The sequence below is a fragment of the Aulonocara stuartgranti genome (genome assembly GCF_965226115.1).
Source record: "Aulonocara stuartgranti genome assembly, chromosome: 3".
In the NCBI taxonomy this organism is placed as follows: domain Eukaryota; kingdom Metazoa; phylum Chordata; class Actinopteri; order Cichliformes; family Cichlidae; genus Aulonocara; species Aulonocara stuartgranti.
This window is the reverse complement of record NC_138941.1, coordinates 55,405,157-55,430,674: the sequence shown is the minus strand read 5'-3', so window position 1 is coordinate 55,430,674 and position 25,518 is coordinate 55,405,157. Positions and strand designations below refer to the sequence as shown.

General features: G+C 41.0%; 2 protein-coding genes across 3 annotated transcripts in view; one reads left to right on the top strand and one right to left on the bottom strand.

Annotated features, from left to right (window-relative positions):
* Window positions 1–24,282, bottom strand: part of LOC309699509 (tripartite motif-containing protein 16-like) — a gene marked incomplete at its 3' end in the record, with an annotated part of 68,326 nt that extends 44,044 nt beyond the window's left edge. The window contains exons 1-2 of one of the 2 annotated variants that reach the window (XM_082522561.1): window positions 23,092–24,282; window positions 3,556–3,951 (exon numbers count right to left, since the gene is read on the bottom strand). In XM_082522561.1, coding sequence (XP_082378687.1) covers window positions 3,556–3,951; window positions 23,092–24,267 — 1,572 coding nt within the window. In that variant the 5' untranslated portion in view covers window positions 24,268–24,282. Of the gene's footprint in view, window positions 1–3,555; window positions 3,952–23,028 lie in introns of those variants that run through there. The other variant, XM_082522560.1, reaches the window with a different exon arrangement.
* On the top strand, window positions 6,054–14,116 carry LOC309698525 (NLR family CARD domain-containing protein 3-like; the record flags this gene model as incomplete). The annotated part of the gene is made up of 4 exons (XM_082521038.1): window positions 6,054–6,099; window positions 8,318–10,073; window positions 13,717–13,893; window positions 14,038–14,116. The coding sequence occupies 4 exons, from the start codon at window positions 6,054–6,056 to the stop codon at window positions 14,114–14,116; spliced, it is 2,058 nt and encodes a 685-aa protein (XP_082377164.1).
* Window positions 24,283–25,518: the final 1,236 nt, after the last annotated feature.

Genomic DNA, 25,518 nt, shown 5'->3' with positions numbered 1-25,518 from the left:
ACCATTAACATCCAAAGGGCTATTTGGACCCGGTTTCCACGCCTAAAGAAAACACTGGGAGCCGCAAATACCTTTTGACATCTAAAATGAAGATAACGCTGTATATATTGTTTTTTTTTACCTTTATGCTTTGTGTGAACAACTAAGGTGTGTTGCTTATGAAATCCATGAAGTGCTACAGAGAAAATTACATTTTATTTATGTAATTAACACATTTTGGTGAATGTGCAAATCAGGGCTGTACAAAGTCACTTTCATCTTTACGCAGGACTGTAAGCTGTCATCTGTGAGGCGTGAGCGGTGTTTGTTTTTAACATAGTTCACGGTGGAGAATAGCTGCTGACATAATTATGGATCCGAAGATCCATAATTGGCCAACCTCGGGTTGAAAGTCTCGATAAATGCGCGGCGTTTCAGCGTGTACACTAGCTTCCGCGAGTGTGATGCTTATTTTGAGTGATGAAAAAATAATAGAATATAATTTTATTTTTATATTTTAATATCACAATAATCTTCCAATTTAGAACTACAAGTTAAAAAAGAACTAACAAAAATAAAATACACTTCAGCTAAATACTTCTAATTTATTTCCCCAAACCACGCAGAGCCGCAGTTTGCTGACCACTGGCCTAAAGAATGTAGCATCATGGGCAGTGTAGTCCGTGTTGCAGGGAGAATGGACTGCCATACACGTTATGTGTCTGTGAGCGTGAGGAGGGAGAAAAAAGTGAGTGGAAAAGTACGAGTTGTCATCAAGCAAAAACGGGAGCTGGAAGCATGTAAATATAATAATAACCACTGCAGCCAAGAAGAGTGCCTGACGAGCCCAGTTGTAAGTAAGCTATTAAGACTCGACTGTACACCGTGTTCGTGTTTTCCTCCAAAACAATAAGTTCTGTTGGAGCAGTCTTTCAACGCCTCTCTCTGTCTCTCGCGTCTCTTGTAAGCAAAGTTGACCCACACAATAATAATGGATTGGATTTATATAGCGCTTTTCAAGGGACCCAAAGCACTTTACAATGCCACTATTCATTCACTCTCACATTCACACACTGGTGGAGGCAGCTACAGTTGTAGCCACAGCTGCCCTGGGGCAGACTGACAGAAGCGAGGCTGCCATATCGTGCCATCGGCCCCTCTGGCCAACACCAGTAGGCAAGTAAGGTAAAGTGTCTTGCCCAAGGACACAACGACCAGGACAGAGAGCCCGGGGATCAAACCGGCGACCTTCCAGTTACAGATACGCTTCCCAACCCCCTGAGCCACGGTCGCCACAACAAAGTAAATCTATTTTTCGGCTACGAGCCGACACGGAATTAGACCTTTACTAAGGTCCCTTTACTACGGTTCGGAGCCGCGGACCTTCAGTAACAGTAATAAATCACACAGCAGTGGTACATTCATGTAGCTGTAAAAAGCATGATAACATATTAAGTAATCTAAAGTATTCAGAATATGTTACTCTCATTGGGTAACGTAATGGAATATGTTACAGAATACATGTTGGGGCATGTATTCTGTAATCTGTAGTGGAATACATTTTAAAAGTAACCTTCCCAACACTGGATAAACATATCTGTATTAATTACTGGCATAGTAAGAATGAAGCACCTGCCAATACCGCACTAATACTTACTAGTGTGACATTATTATAAAGTGATACCCAAGTATTGAACTTTTATTTGTTGTTCATAATCCATATGCCTTGTTGATGTGAGCGTACATTACCAGTCAAAAGTTTGGACACGCCGTCTCAATGTTTTTTCTTGTTTTCATGATCAAAACTATGAATTAACACGTATTGAATTATGCAGTAAGCAATAAAATGTGAAATTACTCAAAACATATTTTTGATTTTAGATTCTTCAAAGTATCCACCCTTTGCTTTGATTACTGCTTTGCAAACTCTTGCCATTCTCTCGATGAGCTTCGATGTGTAATCACCTGAAATGTTCTTCCAACAGTCTTGAAGGAGTTCCCGGAGATGCTGAGCACTTGTTGGCCCTTTGCTTTCACTCTGCGCTCCATGTCATCCTAAACCATCTGGATTGGGTTTAGGTCAGGTGACTGTGGAGGCCGGGCCAGCTGGCGCAGCACTTTATAGTCCATTTCAAACAATCTGATGATAGACAAGGAGTACAAAAATAAGCATACCTTAGCAAGGTTGTCAAATCCACCTTTGTTCCAATTGTAATCCTACTGTAATCCCCATTAGTGATGTGTCGGTCGCGAACCAAATGGCTCTTAGAGCTGGATCTTTGAAGTGAACAAAGATCCAGCTCTCACCCTCTCTCTCCCACACTTTTTTTTTCACTCAGCACGCAAGCCTCGTGCTTTGGATGAGGGGGGAGGGGCAGTAGTTACACTCGCAATAGCACTGGAACAGAGCAGGAGGGAGAGAGAGAGAAAGAGCCAGGGACAACAACGTCACATTGTAAAGGTATAGTATTCATCCTCAACTATTTTCAGTTGCGGATGATAAAGGATTCAGAAAGTTTATTCATGCAGGTCCACATGACAGAGAATATGCATGTTCTTTTTGTTTTCATATTTTAATTTATTTTTAATTGTGTTGTGGTTTGCAGTGTTTTGTGTTGTTTCACTTTAAATTTGTTTAAAAGGAAAAAGCTGAAAATTAATAGTAACAGGTAACAGGCATTTTTTTAAATTGTGTTTCATCGTTTACTTAGTGTTCATAGTTTTGTCATGGTGTTTTCACTGAGTGTCGTAGTCGTTTAGTTTGCTCAGTGTTCCTCAGTCTGCTTTTGTTTTCTGAAGCCATGTTTTGTTACTGCTTTCAGCCAAATAAAGGATTGCCTTTTGTCAACACAACCAATCTCTCTCTGCATCTGCTTTTGGGTCTAATAAACAAGCACACCGACCAAGCTGTGCTGGACTGAATGGGCCTCACTGGCATCATCACTGGCAGTTAACTATTGAACTAATATGTCAGTCTGATCAAGTTAACAATATTTTATTTTGACTGGAACACAATACAACGATTAATTAAGGACATTTTATATAAGGTGTCATTTTATTCCATACAAGGTTGTTTGAGTGCATATTACTTCTTCTTTTCACAGGGTTGCACATATTTCAATGGCTATTTTTCTTAAACAAAAGAAAACAGAACCAACCAGAGAATAACACAAAAACACCCAACCAAACTGACCACTTCTCTAAATTAAAACATGACAGTGCACATAAATGAAAAACAATTTGCCATAAAGAATAACTCTTGTGTAGAAGATAAAACAAACTAGACATCGGATGTTTTACATTAAATAGCTAATCAGAACAACATACAACATTTACAAAGATATACGAGGCTGTATTGTTTCTGCAGAGTGAAACACATTTCCTTCATTAAAACATAACCAATCAATAACTAGACAACAAATGATACAATGTTAAAGTCGCACCAATAAAGTGTTACTGACAGGTTAAGCAACAGCACATCAGTGACCTCTGAGTAACAACAATGTTGACCAAAGATAGTGGTAACTAAAGAACTAAAAAACCCATGTTAACCATCTGTCCTTCAATAATTTCCGTCTATTTCAGTTTAATGAACTCTGCGGTGTCATTGTCATAATAAAAGAACCGAAGTCCAGCATAGAGCGGCTGAGTGAATGTGGTCTGGACTCTGTGGAGGAGAGTCATGGTTTCAGAGACGCTGTAGAAAGACAGAATACCTGCTCTGTGATCCAGGTACACTCCTACTCTGGAGGACCGAGGACCTGAGAGGACAGTTTGGACTTCATTGTGCCAAAACTGAAAACCCTTTGAATCATAACGTAAAAACCAAGATTTGTCGTTGAATCCAAATTTACATTCATTTGAGCTCCCTGCTCTGCTGATATTCTTGTATGCGACTGCAACACCAACTCCTCCTCCTCTCCACTCCACCTCCCAGTAACAGCGTCCAGTCAGACTCTCTCTACTCAGGACCTGAAGCCATCCAGTGAATCTGTCTGGATGATCAGAATAAGACTGTTTTTGTCTCATTATTGTTGCTTTTCTGTTCCCCTCAGATAATAACAGATGTGTGTTTGCTGTGTTTGGATCCAGTGAGATTTCATGTGAATATTTTAAGAATCCAGCTCTGGTCTTTGGCTCTGCTGGTGACAGTAAAACATCCACTTCAGCAACTCTCGGTGAGATATTCTTCTGTTCCTCTACTAACTCTGCTAACATAATGTTTTTCTCAAGGACAGGCTTTGGCATGAAGTTCGTCCTGCACTGAGGGCAGCTGTGGATTCCTGTCTTGTCCTCTTCATCAAAGTGACTTTTGATACAGTTCATGCAGTAGCTGTGTCCACAGGGAATAGTCACCGGATCCTTCAGTAGATCCAAACAGCTTAAACAAGAAATGTTTTCTTCATCCATTTTAATTTCCTTCTGCGCCATTCCTCTTCTTAGTAAGAAAGACTTGCAGCTTTGTCTGTTGTAAAAGTGAAACTATTCTGAGCTCTGATCTAATCAACAGGAAATGGAGGCTGTCCGCTCTTACATGTGGGAGGGAACGAGGAGTGTCTACAACCATTGCAACAAACACTATTCGGAACAAGTCCTAGAATTAAATTTGTCACTGAAAGTTTAAAAACAACAAAAAACATATTTAGAACAATGCCTACAGCTACACAAGGCAACTCCAAAGACATTCTTTGTTTCTATTGTCCCCCCCAGCCTGTTGAATGGTGAGGGGGGGGGGGGGGGGGTGCTATAGTGTTTAACTGTAGGGACATCCTATGTGAAGATTCTCTGTTCTTATTTAGTGAGGATGTTTACTCCTTGCCATTTATGACCTCACCTGTGCTTGTGTATAGTAGACCGTTACAGGAATTGAGCCATATCCATCGTAAGGGGAGATGACCCTTTGTGATCAGCAGGAAGTCACACAAACACCCACATCCACACGCACTCACTCACGTGCACATACTGCAGGGGGATGCTGGTTCTTTGGAGTGGTCTGAGACGAGGGCAGAGATGCTGCTCTGAGATCATCCCCTTGCTAGCAATAGGACACACCTCTCTGATTTCATTCAATTGTGCACAGTTATCTCTTCTGAATTCCTATAATTCTTGGGGAAGGAAAGAGAAGAAATAAACAAAACCAACAAGAGAGTGAAAGAGGTAGAAGAAAGAATTGTGGATGTTGAAACCCAAGTACAAGCTAATGAGGAAGTAGTAACAGAGATGCTCAAACTGCATATTGAGATGGATGCCAAGCTAACAGACCTGGAGGGACGGTCTAGAAGAGAAAACATTTGAATATACGGTGTCAAGGAGGGGTCGGAAGACAATTCTACATCAATGGTCGTATTTGTGGAGAGTTGATTACGACAGAATCTGGAGTTGCTGGACTCCGCTGAGCTACGAGTGGAAAAAGCACATCACGCTTTGATGTCAAAACCACCGCCAGGAGCGACGCAACGGTCAATTGTTGCCAAACTGTCTAGTTCCAGAATGAAAGAAGAAATATTGAAATTGACCTGGCAGAAGCGTGGATTTGACTACCAAGGCAAGACAGTTAACTTGGATCATGATTATGCACCACAGATTTTAAAGCAGCGAAGGGAATACGCAGAGGTGAAATCTGTTTTAAAAGACAAGAAAATCCGATTCCAAACTCCTTTTCCAGCAAAGATGAGTCTTTTATCCTGAGGGAACAGTGCTATACGGCTTGGTGGAGGAGGCAACAGATGACATGGTAAAGAGTGGATTCCCGGTGATGATCATCAAACGCCCGGAGACGCTTCTGGAACAGATCCGACGTTTATCGTGGTGCATAGAAAGGACAACACGGAGCCAAGTAAATAAAGACCAGACCCGAGATTATAAGGAAAGACTCCGAGTATTAGACGTCAAGAGCAAGAATGAGTGGGACACCGAAAAATTGAGGAGTAAAGAGAACAGGTGGTGAGTTTAATGTAATTAAAATATCCTCTGAGGAAACTAACCTGGTAAAGACTTCTTATTTCGAAATAATATACTGAAGTGGCAATGCAGAAATTGAAAATAGGCTTTTTTTTTTTTCATATGCTAGTAGAATGGACATTGGCCGGCTGGCAAAGGAAGGCCCTGTCTCACATAGAGGTGAGAGAGGCCCCCCCTCGAAGCCCCCTTCTTTATCGGGGCTTAATTAGGGTCATTGGAGACCCCACAGTTGGAAGTCTTTTTTTTCTTTTTTTCTTTAACCAAATAAAGTTCATTTCTGTAGCTGTTGTTTTATACAGCTTTAATGTTAATATTAATGTTTGCTTATGTATGTTTAGGGAGTGGTCTGGGACCCCCTGATGATCCTCTAATCGTCTGAGCCAAGGTGTGAAACTGGGTGTGGGTCCCAATCAGCCAGGGTTTCACGTGAGCTCATTGTGAAACCTGGCCCCACCTTATCATGCAAATTCCTGAGGTCAGATGGCCCAGGATGTGAGTGGGCGTTAAGGCGTCTGGGAAGGGAACTCAAAACTGGATTATAGATCGCAGACAGTTGTGTCGTAAACCACCGCCTCTGTTCAAAGATGGTCGCTCACAGTGGACATAGATGGCTTCTTTCTTTTTGGTCCTTTTGTCCCTCTGTGGGGGGATACTCCCACTAGGTTTAAATCTGGGACTCCCCACCATTTGACCTTAGAACTGAAGAAGCTTCTCGGATGAGAGGTGAAACGTCTTCAAGCAACTTAAAGAAGTCCAGATGCTTTTCTTTGCAAGCTCCTTTGACTACGATAACCTGGATGACTGAGAACCTTCACAGACATCTTGTCAATGCAACATTAATTATATTCAAATAGTAAGGGTATGCTTAAAGATAAGGTAAAAATCATATCTGTTGGAAAGGCTGTCAGCTGAGTGGGGGAGCCCCCTTGTGGCGAGAGAGCACAGCTGCACTATTGAGGACATGTTCCAGTGATCAGAGTTTATTTGAGCTAACACAGGGCAAAAGCCACCTGGCAGACTTACTCATCAGTGGATGTCTACACACGGTGTGAGTCGTGTGCGTCGCTAAAGAACTGTGAGTAGACGTGGAGCCCTACCTGGAAAGGACAGTTTTAGTCTTTTATGCCATTTGGACATTTAGTGGATGTAGGAGTGCAATGTGTATTGACCTGTTTGCTATGTGGCTAGTTCATGCTACTAATGCTACTTGTTATGCTACATACTTGCTAGCTGTAAGCTAAACCAATTTGGTGTTTTGTGATATATTGTTGTTGTGTGTATTGGCAGTCAGTGTCATGTACTGTGAGGCTTTGGGAGTAGTGTATGAAACTTGTGCATGTAGATGTTCATATAGGAATTCCCATTTGTAGTTCTGGTTAGATTCGAAGAAAGCTAATGAATCATAATTCATGACTTAGATGTTTATTACATTCAGTATTCTGTTCACAGACCAACTTATAAATAACACAATAAGAAATATAACAATAATAAAATAACACAAGTGTAACTTATAAATACATGTTCATACTTTTATTACACAATCATCCAGGTACCGGTAAGTAAATTTTCAAAAGTTGATTTTGTTCATCTGAATGTTTTCAGTGGGAGAAATGTTTAGTCACTTATCCAAGTGACTTCTTCAGTCTCAGCTGACTGCAGGTTTCTCCAATCTTATGAACATGAAGGAAAGCTGTGCGTTATTAAACTGTGATTTTAAACTCGATCTAACAGGATTTGATGAAATGAATGTTTCAAAGAGAGTTTTTCTCTCACCTGCAGCCATATTTCCTCCTGTTGCTCTTAAAAACCTTCAGGGCTTCTGATAGTCTGAGCTCTAACAGATCTTCAGGAGTGCTCACGTTGCTTTCAGGGAAAGGTGCCTGTTCTCTAACATATAGATGAGGCTGGTTATAGCTGCCATGAAGGAAGATCACTGCTCTGCTGCTGATCATGACAGAATCCTTCTAAAAGCTTCACCGTGACAGAACCATCGAGGCTCAATTCACTTTCACGCTGAAACCCGTAAATCCAACAAACCAAAATCATTAAAACTAGCAAACTTTTGTGAAAAATGAACTGAAGAAACTCCAGAAGCTTCTAAATTCTGATTACCCAGAACAAGAGAGTCTAAAGCAGGGTGAGGAGAGGAGCAGCAGAGAGGCTTTTGTGAACATCACACTGGACTTCCTGAGGAAAATGAAGCACGATGAACTTGCTGACCTTATAAAGACCAGTAAGAGGATTTCTGAGTTTTTAAGAAGCTGGCTAAATTTGATTATTTAAAAAAAAAAAAAATACAAGTGATAGACTAACGTGTAATCAAAATATGCATTTGATTTTTCCATGAATGATTATTTTTATCCATTGTTTATTTTAGAAACTTTCATTAAGGACGCCCATTGGAGCCAGGTTGAACTCAACCCAACCCTTCTGAATCAGATCTACACAGAGCTCTACATCACAGAGGGAGGGACTGCAGAGGTCAATGATGAACATGAGGTCAGACAGATTGAAACAGCATCCTGGAAACCAGACAGAGAAGAAACAACAATCAGACAAGAAGACATCTTTAAAGCCAAAGACAAAGAGACCAGAGACAAACCAATCAGAACAGTGCTGACAAAGGGAGTGGCTGGCATTGGGAAAACAGTCTGTACACAGAAATACACCCTGGACTGGGCTGAAGACAAAGCCAACCAAGACATCGAGTTCATATTTCCATTCACTTTCAGAGAGCTGAATGTGCTGAAAGAGGAAAAGTTCAGCCTGGTGGAACTTGTTCATCACTTCTTTATTGAAACCAAAGAAGCAGGAATCTGCAGCTTTGATAAATTCCGGGTTGTGTTCATCTTTGATGGTCTGGATGAGTGTCGACTTTCTCTGGACTTCCACAAAACTGAAATCCTATCTGACCCTAGAAAGCCCACCTCAGTGGATGTGCTGCTGTCCAACCTCATCAGAGGGAAACTGCTTCCCTCTGCTCGCCTCTGGATAACCACACGGCCTGCAGCAGCCAATCAGATCCCTGCTGACTGTGTTGACATGGTGACAGAGGTCAGAGGGTTCACTGACCCACAGAAGGAGGAGTACTTCAAGAAGAGATTCAGAGATAAGGAGCAGGCCAGCAGGATCATCTCCCACATCAAGACATCACGAAGCCTCCACATCATGTGCCACATCCCAGTCTTCTGCTGGATCACTGCTACAGTTCTGGAGGATGTGCTGAAAACCAGAGATGGAGGACAGCTACCCAAGACCCTGACTGAGATGTACATCCACTTCCTGGTGGTTCAAGCCAAATTGAATAAAGTCAAGTATGATGGAGGAGCTGAGACAGATCCACACTGGAGTCCAGAGAGCAGGAAGATGATTGAGTCTCTGGGAAAACTGGCTTTTGATCAGCTGCAGAAAGGAAACCTGATCTTCTATGAATCAGACCTGACAGAGTGTGACATCGACATCAGAGCAGCCTCAGTGTACTCAGGAGTGTTCACACAGATCTTTAAAGAGGAGAGAGGACTGTACCGGGACAGGGTGTTCTGCTTCATCCATCTGAGTGTTCAGGAGTTTCTGGCTGCTCTTCATGTCCATCTGACCTTCATCAACTCTGGAGTCAATCTGCTGGAAGAGGAACAAACAATCTCAAAGTGGCGTAATTCCCATAACAAACCAAACCTACAATCTCTCCACCAGAGTGCTGTGAACAAGGCCTTGCAGAGTCCAAATGGGCACCTGGACTTGTTCCTCCGCTTCCTCCTGGGTCTTTCACCACATACCAGTCAGAGTCTCCTACAAGGCCTGCTGCCACAGACAGGTAGCTCACAGACCAATCAGGAAACAGTCCAGTTCATCAAGAAGAAGCTCAGTAAAAATCTATCTACAGATAAGAGCATCAATCTGCTCCACTGTCTGAATGAACTGAATGATCGTTCTCTAGTGGAGGAGATCCAACAGTCCCTGAGTTCAGGAAGTCTCTCCACAGATAAAGTGTCTCCTGCTCAGTGGTCAGCTCTGGTCTTCATCTTACTGTCATCCCAAGAAGATCTGGATGTGTTTGACCTGAAGAAATACTCTGCTTCAGAGGAGGCTCTTCTGAGGCTGCTGCCAGTGGCCAAAGCCTCCAAGAAAGCTCTGTGAGTAAATATCTTGCCTATACTTTCATTTCTTTAAATGCTGATTCAAATTGACAACACACTAGGCCAAAACAATTAGAAATAGATAAAGTGATCAATTAATTAAAACACAAATGGTATATTAGGTTACACAAACTGTGGCTCTGTTCAGTGAAATGATTGTCAGCACTCAGTTGTGTCAAGTGCGTGAATGAAGTTCCCCCGTGCTTAGTGTTTTTATATTCATAGGGAAAAAAGAATTTAGTCTTAAATATTCATGAATATCTTTAAAAATAATGGTGGTGGCTGGCAAGCTGCAAATACCTTACTGGTAGTGAAATTGATTACACTTCGAGAAGGTACAGCAAAAGATGTACTTTGTATGGCATCTGAAGACATTCAACCAGCCAAAGTCACCTATAGTGCACTCCTACTCTTCCGTCACTCTATCTTCAACTCTTCCTGACTAAGTGTTATCGTGCTATCACTGCCAAGAATATGGACACTTTGCACCCTGTGAATTATTCTGCTGAGAAGGTGATTAGGTTCAGTCCACCTTCCCTTCAAGACCTGAGCACCCCCAAGATTCAAGAAATGTATCAGTATATACACTGCAAAACACAAGTGGTTACACATAGCAATGAAATTCTTACTTTTTGAGTTCCCTTCACACATCTAAATAAACAGCTAACTAAAATAAGGAATAAACTTAACTCTGAGCTAGAGATGGGCGATAGAACGATAACGATATGTATCGCGATATAACTTTTACTCGATAGAGAAATTAAGCTATCGCGATAGACCTTGCCGCTCTTGTCCTCTTAAAAAAAAAAAAAAAAAAAAAGGTCAGCCAATCCAAATTAAGTAGCGCAGAGCCGAACCAATCACAGCCGCAGCGTCACGTCGCGTGACTTGTTACGTACAGCACAAGTGCCAAGCCACACGTGTGTTTGTTTGGGAAGCAGCCAGCGGGTAATGGAGCCAGCGGGTAATGGAGGAAATGAGTGTGCCGACTAGAAAAATCAACCGAGCGTGACCGAAGAGAAAACAGACGATGGTTCCAATGCCGGAGAGATTGTCGAACGGAAGAGCCAAAGAAGTTCCGTAGTGTGAAGGTATTTCGGCTATTTCAAGTCTGACAAAAAACAGAGTAGCGTGCACTGTAAATTGTGCCGAAAGCAAGTCTGGAAATACAATAAACTGGTGCATGCGTCACACTGTGCGCCACGTTATTGTTTCGGTGAAATGAATTTCTACAATACTTGTAGTTAATTCTACTCTCTGCAGTGTTTAAATGCTTACATATACACACAGTTACTGTCCGTCCACACATACGACTCTGTTCTGCTTCTATGCCCCAGCTTTGTTTACTTTTTCCCACCGAGGCTTCTAGACTTCTGATTGGCCAACATTTCTGCACGGTTAGGAATATATCGCCACCTGCTGCTTTGGCATGTTCATAGCAGCGTTTTCCTTCATCTCTGCCTTTATGTGTGAACGGGATTATTTTTTAAAACGAAAACGGAAAATCTCCGTTTTCAAAAATACCCGTGTACGTGTGGACGTAGCCTCAGTCTCTGACTGGAAGCGCTAATTCGTCATTCGGCTTTTGTCAGACTAAAGTAACTGTTAAAACTGTTTGAAAAGCTCAGCTATACAACAAGGAGAGATTGAGAATTTCCTTTTAGTTCTCAGTTTATTTGATATTGACAAAAGTTAGTCAGTTTTGTCTGTTCTTCTGTAAAACAAATTAAGATTTATTTTTAGAATTAATATTTTGTTTCTAAGTGGAATTGACAGTTTAGTCTGTTTCGTTTGTTCTATTTTGAAACTTAAACGCTTTAGCGGCTGCCTTTTGTGTAGTTTGCAATATTTGCCTTTATTTATCTGAAAAAGTCTCATGCTCCTTAAGTACATCTACCCTGTTGAACTTATTATGGGAAATAAATATTTAAATAAAAACAAGCTGCTGATTATTTCACATTTTACTTGTGAGCAACGGCACATTTAAATCTTACAAATATAGTTATTTGGCTTATATCGTGATAGATATTGTTATCGCCTGAAATGGAAAAAAACATATCGTGATATGAAAAAATCTCATATCGCCCAGCTCTACTCTGAGCATAGAAAATATTAAAGTTAAACAAGTGCTTATGTAGCACTTGTAGCTTATGTAGCTTATGCATGGGTGTAGTCAGAATTTAAAGTGTAAGACTGTCACAGTGGTAAGATATTCAGTATATGCAATATTAGGGCTGCTCAATTAATCGAATTTTAATCACGATTACGATCTGGGCTTTCAACGATCATTAAAAATGACTGAGCCGATTATTAGCCCCTCCCTCATTTATCCGCGACACCTTAAAGGCCGGTCCGTGAAAATATTGTCGGGCATAAACCGGTCCGTGGCGCAAAAAAGGTTGGAGACCGCTGATTAAGAGGACCCGAGGGAAGCTCGGAAAGCTAAGCAGAAGTTATTTGGAGAGTGACTGATGTTGGTTGAAAAGAGAGTTTAAAAAAAAAAACAACTTCAGTGGTGTTGCACACCATTTTATATTATTTTTTTAAAGTCATTGTTAACCCTTTAAAGCCGGTCAGAGCAGCACGCTCCGTTTTGCGTAACTATTTTTAAATCCCTGTAGAACCTGAACCGCGTAAGCTAGTGCAATAATTTGTTTTGCATATGAAACCGGAGGAGTTGTACTTACATCTTATGCCATCAGCTTGTCCTCGGTCACGGTTTCGTTCCACATATAGCTTTGCAAAAATTGCATAAAAAGCGCTTGCAGGAACAAAAACATAATATTCCAGAAACACGCTTTGCCGTTCCTATCAGCTGTTCGTAACACTTCCCACAGTGAAATGATGCACATGCTGTTTTCTTTGCAAATTTACGTCATAGGATTGTTTTTTGTTTTTCCTGCAGTATATAAAAATTGCTGTATCTCCAAAATAATACTATGAAGACACTCAAAATAGATTTCCTGTGGTGGGAAACTATTTTTTGCAACTTTATTGTATTTAAAGTTTTGAGGGATAAACCTCTTAAATTTCTCCAAGTAGAAATATATGTAAACAAAACAAAAGCGATTTTCAATTTTTTTTGTAGTTTATTGCACTTTTTTGCAATTTATGCAATTACTATGGACTTAATGCATACATATTATTAAAATATGGGCTATAACAGTTGTATTGATGTATAGCAACTTGAAATGCTCCCACAAATGGCACTACAGCATGTAAAAAAAAAATATAAGCTCTGGTGGACTTGGTTCTATAGTAGGTCTTAAAGGGTTAAATAAATATCGTCAAATAATCGTGATCTCAATTTCAGTGAAAATAATCGTGATTATCATTTTTGCCATAATCGAGCAGCCCTATGCAATATTAAACTTGTTTATATTGTATTAAGTTGTATTATATTGTATAAATGGCTTGTTGAAAAAAAAGCCATTTTAGCTCCTGCTGATCAAACCAAATTACTACTATTTAACACTAAAACGTTTGGCCCTTCATTTATTTAAATTTAGACAGAATAAATGTTGCTTTTACTAACAATCTTTAAATTTTAAGTTCTTAAATAAAATATGATGAGATATTCTGTTGTGTGTATGTTCAACAACTAAAGCAATTTACTTTGATTAAAAATATTGTCTTTCAGACTGGGCAGCTGTAACCTTTCAAACAGAAGTTGTGAAGCTCTGTCCTCACTGCTGTCCAGCTCCCAGTCCTCTACTCTGACAGAGCTGGACCTGAGCAACAATGACCTGCAGGATTCAGGCGTGAAGCTTCTTTCTGAAGGACTGAAGAGTCCACACTGTGCACTGGAAACTCTCAGGTGAGATCAAGCGTTTCATTCTTTTTCTGACAGAATTAACAAATTAGTAATAGGTTAAGAAAATAAATGGATGATGAAAAAGCTTTAATAACTGCTGATATTACACACCCCATTCATCTATTCTCTTCCACTTATCCTTGTCAGTGGGGGGATCCTTTCCCAGCCAGCTAGTGAGAGAGGCAGTGCGCACCCTGGACAGGTCACCAGCCTGACGCAGAACTAACACATAGAGACAGACAACCATTGGCATTCAAATTCACACCTATGGGCAATTTAGAATTAACAACTAACCTAACCCAACTAACTGCATGCCTTTGGACTGTGGGAGGAAGCCAGAGTACCTGGAGAGAACCCACACAAACATGGGGTTAACACGCAAACTTCACACAGTAAGGAATATTAACCAAAAATTCAGAAATAAAATGTCACAAAATTAATAGCTTGATTTATATTCCATTGAGGGAAACAAGTATTTGATCCCAAATCAAAACAGTTGGACTACCTATGCTATCCTACTAGGGTCCAGGTATCACCTCATGATACCAGAAGTAACCATAGCCAAAATGCAAAACTAGTGGGAAAAAAAAGACAGTCATAAAAGATGATGAAGGTTCGTGGTGGTGTCACTGACAAGGTCTTTAATGGACTGGATGCGACGCTCTAATTAAAAAGTGTTGCTTTCATTCATTTATTTGAACAGTATGCACAGATACAGCTTCTTAGAATTGCTACTGCCAAACATCTCTGTAGATAAAGTTCCATAGCACTCATGATACATGCTCAAACTTTAGACCGTAAAGGTTTTTTCTGAAAATCGGAGCTAGTTGAGCAGAAAATGTAAAAATAAACATTAGGTAATTTGAAATGAAATGACCCAGATGTGTATTATTATTATTATTATTATTATTATTTATTTATTTTTTTTTACTTTCTTTTTATTGTTTTTCTTTAAACATTATACAGGGGGGTAGGGGGGTAACAACAACAACAACAAAAAGATAAATACAACAGGTAGGATAACAAAAAACCCAAAAATTAAACATGTTGGATCTCCTTGTTTCTACAGTTTGATCATTTTTCATTATCAATGTGTTGGTCTTTATCCTGTTGGGTTTATGTACTCAGTCCATTTCTCCCACTTTTTATGGTATTGATCTTCCTGAGTCCTTATTCTGTAGGTCAATTGTTCCATAGTTTGTATTTCATCTATAATTTTGATCCATTCGTCCTGTGATGGTGGGTCTATCTTGTTCCATTTTCTTGTAATTGCCTTTTTACAGGCAGCAAGCATAATTTTCAATATGTATCTATCTTCTTTCATCACATTTCCCGTAATGACACCAAAGTATAATAATGTACAAGTCTTAGATACAGCATAACCCAGAATTTTACCTATAACTAAATGAACATCTTCCCAAAATTTTGTAATCTTGGGACAGAACCAGAACACATGGGAGTGATTCACATTTACCTCTCCAACCCCCTCCAACACGGTTGTGGTAATGAGGTATGTTTGTTCTTAATTTTGGGTGTTATAAAAAAAATTCTAATTACCGTATTTTCACAACCATAAGACGCACTGTACTAAAAGGCGCAGTCTCAGTTATGTGTGCCATTACTGTATTTAACACACACATAAGGCGCACTGGATTATAGGGCGCATACAAGTACCGTATGCGTATTTAAAAATAAAGCGGGAGCAAACCTGAGTTCGGTACCTTACTCACATTTCTATTACCGGTAATCGTCATCATCAACAACACACAAACATACAAGTGTGCATATTTAAAAATAAAGCAGGAGCAAAACAAAGTTTGGTACTCACATTTTTATCATCAATGAAACCCATCGAAGTCCTCATCCTCTGTGTCTGAATTGAACAGCTGCGCTAAATCTCCATCAAACATGCCAGGTTCACTTTCTTCTAGAGATGGCACGATACCACTTTTTAATGTCCGATACCGATACCGATATCATAAATTTGGATATCTGCCGATACCGATATGACTCCGATATAGTGTTTTTTAATCAACAAAACTGTTTTTTTAAATATCTTGCTGCATTTTGTATAAGTTCATACTCAAGTTTAAAACAACAACTACACTAAAGCTATTCTGTTATACCTGTATGCAAGAAAAATATTTCATAGTTCAGCAATACTGATCAATCTAATAAACTTAAACCTACACCATCCTCCCTATTCTGGTATTTTAAAGAGTACTTAGCGTAAATATTAAGCAACCTAACTAATAGGGTTCCAACTCCCAGCAACAACAAAAATAAATAAATAAAAAATAGGGAACCACCCCTCACGCGCCACCTCATGATGCTTAATCGACGTAATCAACCTTAATTTGATGCAGTGTGAAAAAAAATGCACAGAAATCAATTATTTTTCAAGAAATATTAAATAGATTCAACATCTTTCTTTAACAAAATTGCAGACTGCACAGATGGTACCTTCCCAAAGGAAAAAGCACTATAGCTTACTAGGGTATATTAGACTTAATAGTTACTATATACAGTAATGGACTTCTATTCATTTTACATCAAATTAAAACTTTGGGTGTCAGATAATTATTTATTAAAAGCTTGACATTTTAAATGAGAATAAGAAAGAAAAGTATGTCTTTGTGCCCCCTTTTCCCTGTTAATGCCCTATCGGCCCCCCTGGATAAACTTTGGTAGATCCGCCCCTGCACAGTTACCAGCGTCAGCTACGTAGAAAAAGATCCTCGAGTAGAAAGTAATATTAAATTGAGTGTAAGATGGCGGCGCGCACAGACGCAGCGGCCCGGAGCTCCTACACTTTTGCACTTTTGGTGGTACTGTGTATTATTTCACACAGTCTGGGGTTACTTCAATACAACAGAGATGATCTACTACAACTAAGCCGTGGAGATCTTCAACTAACATCCGAGTATCTCATCCCCCCGGAGATTGTTAAGCAACCCCCGGGGCTACCCGCAACAGCAAGCCGCAGGAGGAGACGTTGCGAGCGGAGGCAGAAGAGAGGCAGGCGGGGAGGCCTGTGGGCACGGCTAAAGACTAGTCCGTTTAAACCACCACTCCCGATCATATTCCTCTCCAACGCCCGTTCAATCCGTTACAAACTGGATGAAATACGACTGCAGATCGCCACTCGACGGACTTTTAATAACTGTTCGTGCATGATCTTCACCTGGGTCTGTCAGACCATCTCTCCCTTCTGCTACACCCAATATACACACAAAAGATCAAGAGCACTGGGATTACAACCAAAACCGTGAGAACATGGCCGCAGGATGCTATTCCGATGCTTCAGGACTGTTTCCACTGCACAGACTGGGATGTATTCAAGGTGCAGGACACTGACAATCGTGTCGCATTGGACAGTTACACCTCCACTGTCTTGGACTACATCTGTTTCTGTGTGGACAATGTAACAACTTGGAAACAATTTCGTGTGTTCCCTAATAATCCACCCTGGATGACATACGGAGTTCAACAACTTATTCGAACAAGGAACAACGCTTTCAAATCCGGGGACCAGGAGGCATACAGTGCTGCCAGGGCCAACCTGAGAAGAGGCATCAAGACTGCCAAGCAGCAGCACAGGAGGCGTATCGAGGCCAGGTTTGAGAACAACACAAACCCAAGGCAGGTCTGGGAGGGCATCAGGGCTATCACGGACTACAAAAGAAGAACACCATCACCCTCAGCCGACAGTTCTACTCTGGCTGAGGATCTAAATCTCTTTTATGCCCGTTTTGATAGGGAGAACACCGACCCTGTCCTGTCCCCTCTCCCCTCAACCGATCCTGCTCCAGTCCTGAGCACTCATGAGCTGAGGCGTGTGTTCTGGAGCATTAACACCAGGAAGGCGGCCGGGCCAGATGGAGTGCTGGGCCGGGTGCTAAAAGACTGTGCTACGGACCTGGCGGACGTCTTCACCTCTATATATAACACCTCGTTGTCCTGTTCACTGGTACCATCCTGTTTCAAAGCAGCAACCATCGTTCCCATCCCAAAACAGTCAAATGTCACATGTCTGAACGATTTCAGACCTGTGGCACTCACCCCCATTCCCGCCAAATGCCTGGAGAGACTGGTCATTAAACACATCAGAGCTGCTCTTCCACCATCCCTGGACTCGCACCAGTTTGCATACAGGGAGAACCGGTCAACCGAGGATGCGATCGCCACAGTGCTGCACACATTACTGAAGCACTTGGAACACAGGAACACCTATGCACGGCTCCTCTTTGTAGACTACAGCTCGGCTTTTAATACCATCCGGCCATACAAACTCCGTCCCAAACTCCACCAACTGGGACTTAACTCCTCTCTGTGCAACTGGATTGTGGACTTCCTCACTAACCGTAGACAGAGTGTCAGAGTGGGTAAGAACACCTCTTCCACCCTTGTGGTCAACACCGGTGCCCCTCAGGGGTGTGTTCTGAGCCCTCTGCTATACACTCTCTTCACCCATGACTGTATTTCCTCCTGCGCGTCCAATCTCATTGTTAAGTTTGCAGATGACACTACAGTGCTCGGACTTATATCCAACAATGATGAGACAAACTATAGGACAGAGGTGCAACAACTAGAGTCATGGTGCCACGACAATAACTTGGTCTTAAACACCAAAAAGACCAAGGAGATCATTGTAGATTTCCGGAAGAGGGGTCATAACAACCATCTGCCTCTCTTCATTGGCAGTGAGGCGGTGGAGAGGGTGAGCAGTTTTAAATTCTTGGGGGTAACTGTGACCGAGGACCTGTCCTGGGGCAACCATATCACCTCAGTTGCACGGAAGGCCCAACAGCGCCTCTACTACCTGAGGAGACTGCGGAGCGCACACATTCCCAGATCTCTGATGTTGAACTTCTACAACTGTGCCATCAGCAGCGTTCTGACGTATGGATTTCTAGTGTGGTTCCCCAGCTGCACCAAGGCCGATCAGCAAGCACTCCAGCGGGTGGTGAAAGAAGCTGGCAGAATTATTGGAACAAGTCTGCCAGAGATCAGTAATATCTTCCCCACTCGCTGTCTGAGGAGGGTGCACAGTATCCTGCGGGACCAACATCACCCTGCGCGCCACCTTTTCCATCTGCTGCCCTCAGGGAGAAGGTACAGGTCTATACAGGCCAGAACATCCAGACTGGCCAACAGCCTGTATCCACAGGCTGTGAGGCTCCTGAACTCTCTGCCCCCCTCTCACGGACAATAACCATATCCAACTTCTTAATAGCAATGAACTGGTCTGCATTGGTGCATCATATCTTTATTCTCTTCCCCCTCCTGCCCCCCCCTCTTTCTTAAATAGATAACTATCATATCTGATATCATATCTCACAGTACAATAATATTGAATGGGTTGCATTGTTGTATTTTGTCATGTTTCTCAGGTCTTTGTCTGAATTTCTACGAACATTATTGCTAAGGATTGTCTTATTGCATTGGAGTCACACTGGGTTAAATATGTACACTTGGGTTTTAAGGGGTATTTATTATTTTCTTCTTTTTTTTTTGGGTTGTATGGAAGCCCCAAACGCAATTTCATTGTTCTTAACAATGACAATAAATAATACTACTACTAAATACATTCTAACAACAGCTGATCAAGCTTAAACGTGCTGCTGTTGTTCAGCCGCTGGTTTCCTCTTTCTGGTGCAAAGTGGGCCAAAAGCAAACAAGAGACACGGACTCGCGACAGAAAAGCCGATCAGCTGATCGTTAAGCAGTTTCATGATTGAAGTAGCAGCAAGAAGAGGCAGTGACTCCATATATCGTTTGTTAAGCTTAACGCAGGAATGCTTTAGAAACATTCAGAGATGGACTTACACACTTGCTTTACTTCTCTCGGGATAACTTTGTCGGAGATGAAATGCCGGGTTGCTAGCGAAGCTCCACATGCTATCCAGACCACCGACAGGTCCCGCATGCCACAGCCGCTCTATCACGTGATGCATACTGCTCCGAGTGCTAACGTTCTGAGGTGAGTCACGGCGTGTTGCAAGTTTTGTGAGGTGCTTTCGTGATATTTAATGGATCGGATTACATTTTTTATTTTTCTCCGATATCCGATCCAGTAATTTAGGTCAGTATCGGACCGATACCGAGACGTAATATCGGATCGGTCCATCTCTAATTAGTACTACAATATTAATTACATTATAATAATATTATTATTATAATAATATTATTACCGTGTGGATGGCTGAGAGAAAGGACCCAAGTGCAGGCACTGACGAAAGACTTATTACAAGTGAGGTTTACTAACAGTGGTGAGATACAAACAGAAGCAGGGCAGGGACAAAAAACTAAAACCTAAACTGGGAAAAACTAAACATGATACAAAGGAAAAAAAACACTTGGAACCAGAAAACAGAAATGTAAAAACCTGAGACAGGAACCACGGAGAGCTACAACAGGGGAAACACAAGGGATGACAAGCAACAAACAGAGGCAAACAGAGGACTTAAATACACAGGCAGTAATGAGGGAGTGAGAAACAGGAGGGAAACACACCTGGGACTAATAAGACATAATGAGTAACGTGAAAAACAAAACTAGACAACCTACACACGGGATGGGACTATCAAAATAAACCAGGAAGCATGACATTCATAGAGACACAGACTAGACACCGAGACATGGAGACATGACAGACTTGGGAACAGAGTACACATGAAGCACAGAAACAAAAGTAACCAGGCGTGGAACACAGGGAAGGTACAGAAACAGAACAGAGAAACCAGAAACTATAATTGCAATACAAACAGAACACCATAATTCAAAAAGCATAACTTAAGCCAAAAAAAACACAAAACACTGGGTCACAGACCCAGGACCAGGACAATTTTTGTCTTATTTGTAATTCTAGCTGAACTCAGCTTGAAATATTGGAGCATGAGCAGAAAAAAAGAAGGAAATAAAAAAATGTCTCTATTTTGTTTTGCCTACATTATAGAGGGTGACTTTGACTCTAAAAGGGTTAAAGTGGATTCAGCAGGTGGGGGAACCCTTAAATTAGTTGTAATGGCTCAGTGTCTTTGTTAATAGGAAAATTGTATTTAGTAGTCACTATAATCTTTTAATGATATAAGTTTGCATATGGTAGAATGCTGCATGTAATCATTTGTGTATATAGTTGGTGGCATATTGAAAGAATGTCTCATCCTAGGAGGTCTGTAACATTCTAGGGTGTTCACCCCCACATCCTAGGAGCATGAGAGAGGTCGTACCTTGTCTTATTCTTTTACGGTAGGATTAACGTAGCTATGTCAGTTTTAGTCCAAGTGCTTTTTTACATATAGATGAACTGTTGGATTTTCCAGACCAGCAGGTTAAGGGAAGTCGTTTATGGGGACACCCTCACACACACACACACACACACACACACACACACACACACACACACACACACACACACACACACACACACACACACCACCACCACCACCACCACCACATTTCAATGTAAGGAACAAGCACCCACTGAAGTATAAATAAAGACCGGGGCAGTTTCTCAGTGCGAGTCTCAGTTCTGGAGACTGCCCTTGCTAGCAAGAAGTTCTGTGTGTTTCTCTTCTCTGAGTCTTTACTGAAGAAGTGTTTTAGAGTATATTTCCTAACAGTCTTGAAAAAAGTCACAGCTCACAATAATTTATACTGAGAGCTCAAGTAGGTTTTCTTAGTGTATAGGCTGTGATCAGTAGATCGAAACAGCTGAAACAAGAAATTATTTCATCACCTGTTTAAGCTTCGTTCTGTGCCATTTCTCTTCTTAGTAGCAGTGACGTGTGGGTTTGTTTTTTATAGAAGTGAAACTAGTCTGACCGGAATGGGAGGGAACGAGGAGACGTGGACAAAGAGGAGTTACCAGTGTTTAACCTTTTTAATACATTAACCACACACAATATAACAATATGAGTGATGAGTTATATGTACCACACCAGCATCAATATAACCTTGTTAACATTTGTCCAACAGACTCAAATTTAAAATGACTTCATTTTCAGATCTGTCAGTTTTGCACTCATTAACACAATCTTACATTATTTCAAGAAATACGCACAATATTGAATCTGTTGGTTAATTTCTGCACATGTATTTGTCCTCCCTATGATATCAGTCTGCTTTCATCAGACGGATCCCATACATGTATCTACTGATTGGTGTCGAGGTACACAAAGTCAGGATTTTCTACATTTCACTGGGGAATTTCACACTATGTGTAATTTGAATCCACACAAAGCTGATAGAGGGCCATTACTTGGTTGTACAGTGTTACACATATTTCAGTGTTCTTTTGCTCTTTCAAATTTTTTTAAAAACCAACAAGAGAAAAGCACACAAACACCAAAAAGACAAGCAAATGAATAATTCCTCTAAATTAAAACATGGTAATGCATATACTTTAAAAGCTATATTAGCTATAAACATAACAGCTTGTGTAGTTTATAAGATATAACAAACTTTTACGTTAAATTGCTAATCAGATCGATCCCTTATGAAGTACATATATTTTAAAGAGTTTAAAAAGTTTAAAAGTTTTTTTTCTGTTCAGTGAATGGCACTTTTCCTGAGTTGAACAGATACATGTAAATGTAATTAAAGATTTCTTCATTAAAACAAAACAAATCATTAGCTAGAAAACAAATAATAACATGTCAAAGTAGGACCCATAAAGTTTTACTGACAGGTGAAGAAACAGCACATCAATGATCTCTGAGTAACAACAATGTTGACCAAAGATAGTGGTAACTAAAGAACTAAAAGACCCGTGGTAACCATCTGTCCTTCAATAATTTCCGTCTATTTCAGTTTAATGAACTCTGCGGTGTCATTGTCATAATAAAAGAACCGAAGTCCAGCATAGAGCGGCTGAGTGAATGTGGTCTGGACTCTGTGGAGGAGAGTCATGGTTTCAGAGACGCTGTAGAAAGACAGAATACCTGCTCTGTGATCCAGGTACACTCCTACTCTGGAGGACCGAGGACCTGAGAGGACAGTTTGGACTTCATTGTGCCAAAACTGAAAACCATTTGAATCATAACGTAAAGACCAAGATTTGTCATTGAATCCAAATTTACATTCATCTAAGCTCCCTTTTCTGTCAATATCTTTGTATGCAACTGCAAGACCAACTCCTCTCCCTCTCCACTCCACCTCCCAGTAACAACGTCCACTCAGACTCTCTCTACTCAGGACCTGAAGCCATCCAGTGAATCTGTTTGGATGATCAGAATAAGACTGTTTTTGTCTCATTATTGTTACTTTTCTGTTCCCCTCAGATAATAACAGATGTGTGTGAGTTGTGTTTGGATCCAGTGTGATTTCATGTGAATATTTTAAGAATCCAGCTCTGGTCTTTGGCTCTGCTGGTGACAGTAAAACATCCTCTTCAGTGAGTGTCAGTGAGATGTTTGTCCATTCCTCTCTCAGAATGTCCTGTAGTTTATCTCTGGTCTCTGACACAGCTGCTGTCACATCCTCAAAGTAGCTCAGAGGACGAATACTGATGCTGGATGAGTGTGTAGACTCACTGAGTGCTGACAGTGAGGGGTAGTTGTGTAGAAACTGGTTGTGATCCTCTGTGTGTGAGAGCTGCTCCAGCTCGCCATCTTTCCTCTTCAGCTCAGCGATCTCCTGCTCCAGCTTCTCCTGAAGCTCTTTGACTCGACTCACTTCAGTTTCCTGCTGGGATCTGACCTGCTGCTTCACATCAGAGCTTCTTTTCTGGAGGAGACGGATCAGCTCAGTGAACATCTTCTCACTGTCCTCCACTGCTTTATCAGCAGAGCCATTGATGGCCTCCACCTCCTGTTGAAGCAGCTTCACATCTTTCTCTCGCTCCTGGATTCTCTGCTGGATGTTTAGTCGTCTCACCTCGAGCTCCTTCTGCTTCTCAGTCCTTTCTGCTGCAGCTGGGACTGTTTCATGGCCTTTATGTTCATCAATTGTGCAGAGATAACAGATACTCTGCTGATCAGTACGACAGAAAATCTTCATCACCTCTTCATGATGAGAGCAGATGTTCTCCTGGAGCTTCTTGGAGGGGGCCACCAGCTTGTGTTTCTTTAACGGAGCTGCATCATAGTGAGGTTGGAGGTGTTTCTCACAGTAAGAGCTCAGACAGACTAAACAGGACTTGATGGCTTTCAGCTTCCTCCCAGTGCAGACATCACAGGCCACATCTTCAGGTCCAGCATAGCAGTGATCAGCTGGAGCAGCTTGGAGTCCAGTCTTCTTCAGCTGCTCCACTAAAGCTGCTAACATGGTGTTTTTCTCCAGGACAGGCCTCGGTATGAAAGTCTTCCTGCACTGAGGGCAGCTGTGGATTCCCTTCGTGTCCTCTTCATCAAAGTGTGTTTTAATACAGTTCATGCAGTAGCTGTGTCCACAGGGAATAGTCACCGGATCCTTCGGTAGATCCAAACAGTTAAAACAGGAAATTATTTCATAATCTGTTCTAATTTCTTTCTGCGACATTTCTCCTTTTAGAAACAAAGACGTGCTGGTTTGTCTTTTGTACAAGTGAAACTAGTCTGAGCTCTGATCTAATCAACAGGAAATGCAGGCTGTCAGCTGTTACACGTCACCACATGATGGTTACGCCCATTCTATTACTTAACCTGTATCTGAAAGTCAAGTATTTATTTGTTGTAGATACTGCACTCCATGCTGAGGTATGGCACTTTTGTGGCTAATAGCTCATTGGGAATAACTGTGTTGATCTAAAACGCTCATAACCCTGTCAAACTGTGTTATTATTGTCGTTCTTTGTAGATTAATCTACAAAACTCTTCAAACAGTTGACTGAATGAGAGGGAACGAAGAGACATGGACAAAGAGGAGATGCTGTCTTTCAGATAGAAGGGGGAGGAGTGATCAGTCTGATCTATTCCAGGAAGAGGAGTGGTTTGAAGCACACATTGTGTTAAACCTTTTTCATGCTTTGTCCCCCTGGAGTTTTAACTTGCACATAAAGATGTATTAGAACTAACAAAACAAATGTTTAGTTCACTTGTTTTTCTCACACTGCACCACTACACTCAAGCTTAGTTTCCACAAGAGCCAGATTTTACTTAGTTTTACTCTTAGTTATGATCACAGATTATATTAAAAATATGAGTGATGAGTTTCAAGTAGAACACCAACATCAATAAAACCTTATTAACATTTGTCCAACAGACCCAAATGTACAGGGAGTGCAGAATTATTAGGCAAGTTGTATTTTTGAGGAATAATTTTTATTATTGAGCAACAACCATGTTCTCAATGAACCCAAAAAACTCATTAATATCAAAGCTGAATGTTTTTGGAAGTAGTTTTTAGTTTGTTTTTAGTTTTAGCTATTTTAGGGGGATATCTGTGTGTGCAGGTGACTATTACTGTGCATAATTATTAGGCAACTTAACAAAAACAAATATATACCCATTTCAATTATTTATTTTTACCAGTGAAACCAATATAACATCTCCACATTCACAAATAGACATTTCTGACATTCAAAAACAAAACAAAAACAAATCAGCAAACAATATAGCCACATTTCTTTGCAAGGACACTCAAAAGCCTGCCATCCATGGATTCTGTCAGTGTTTTGATCTGTTCACCATCAACATTGCGTGCAGC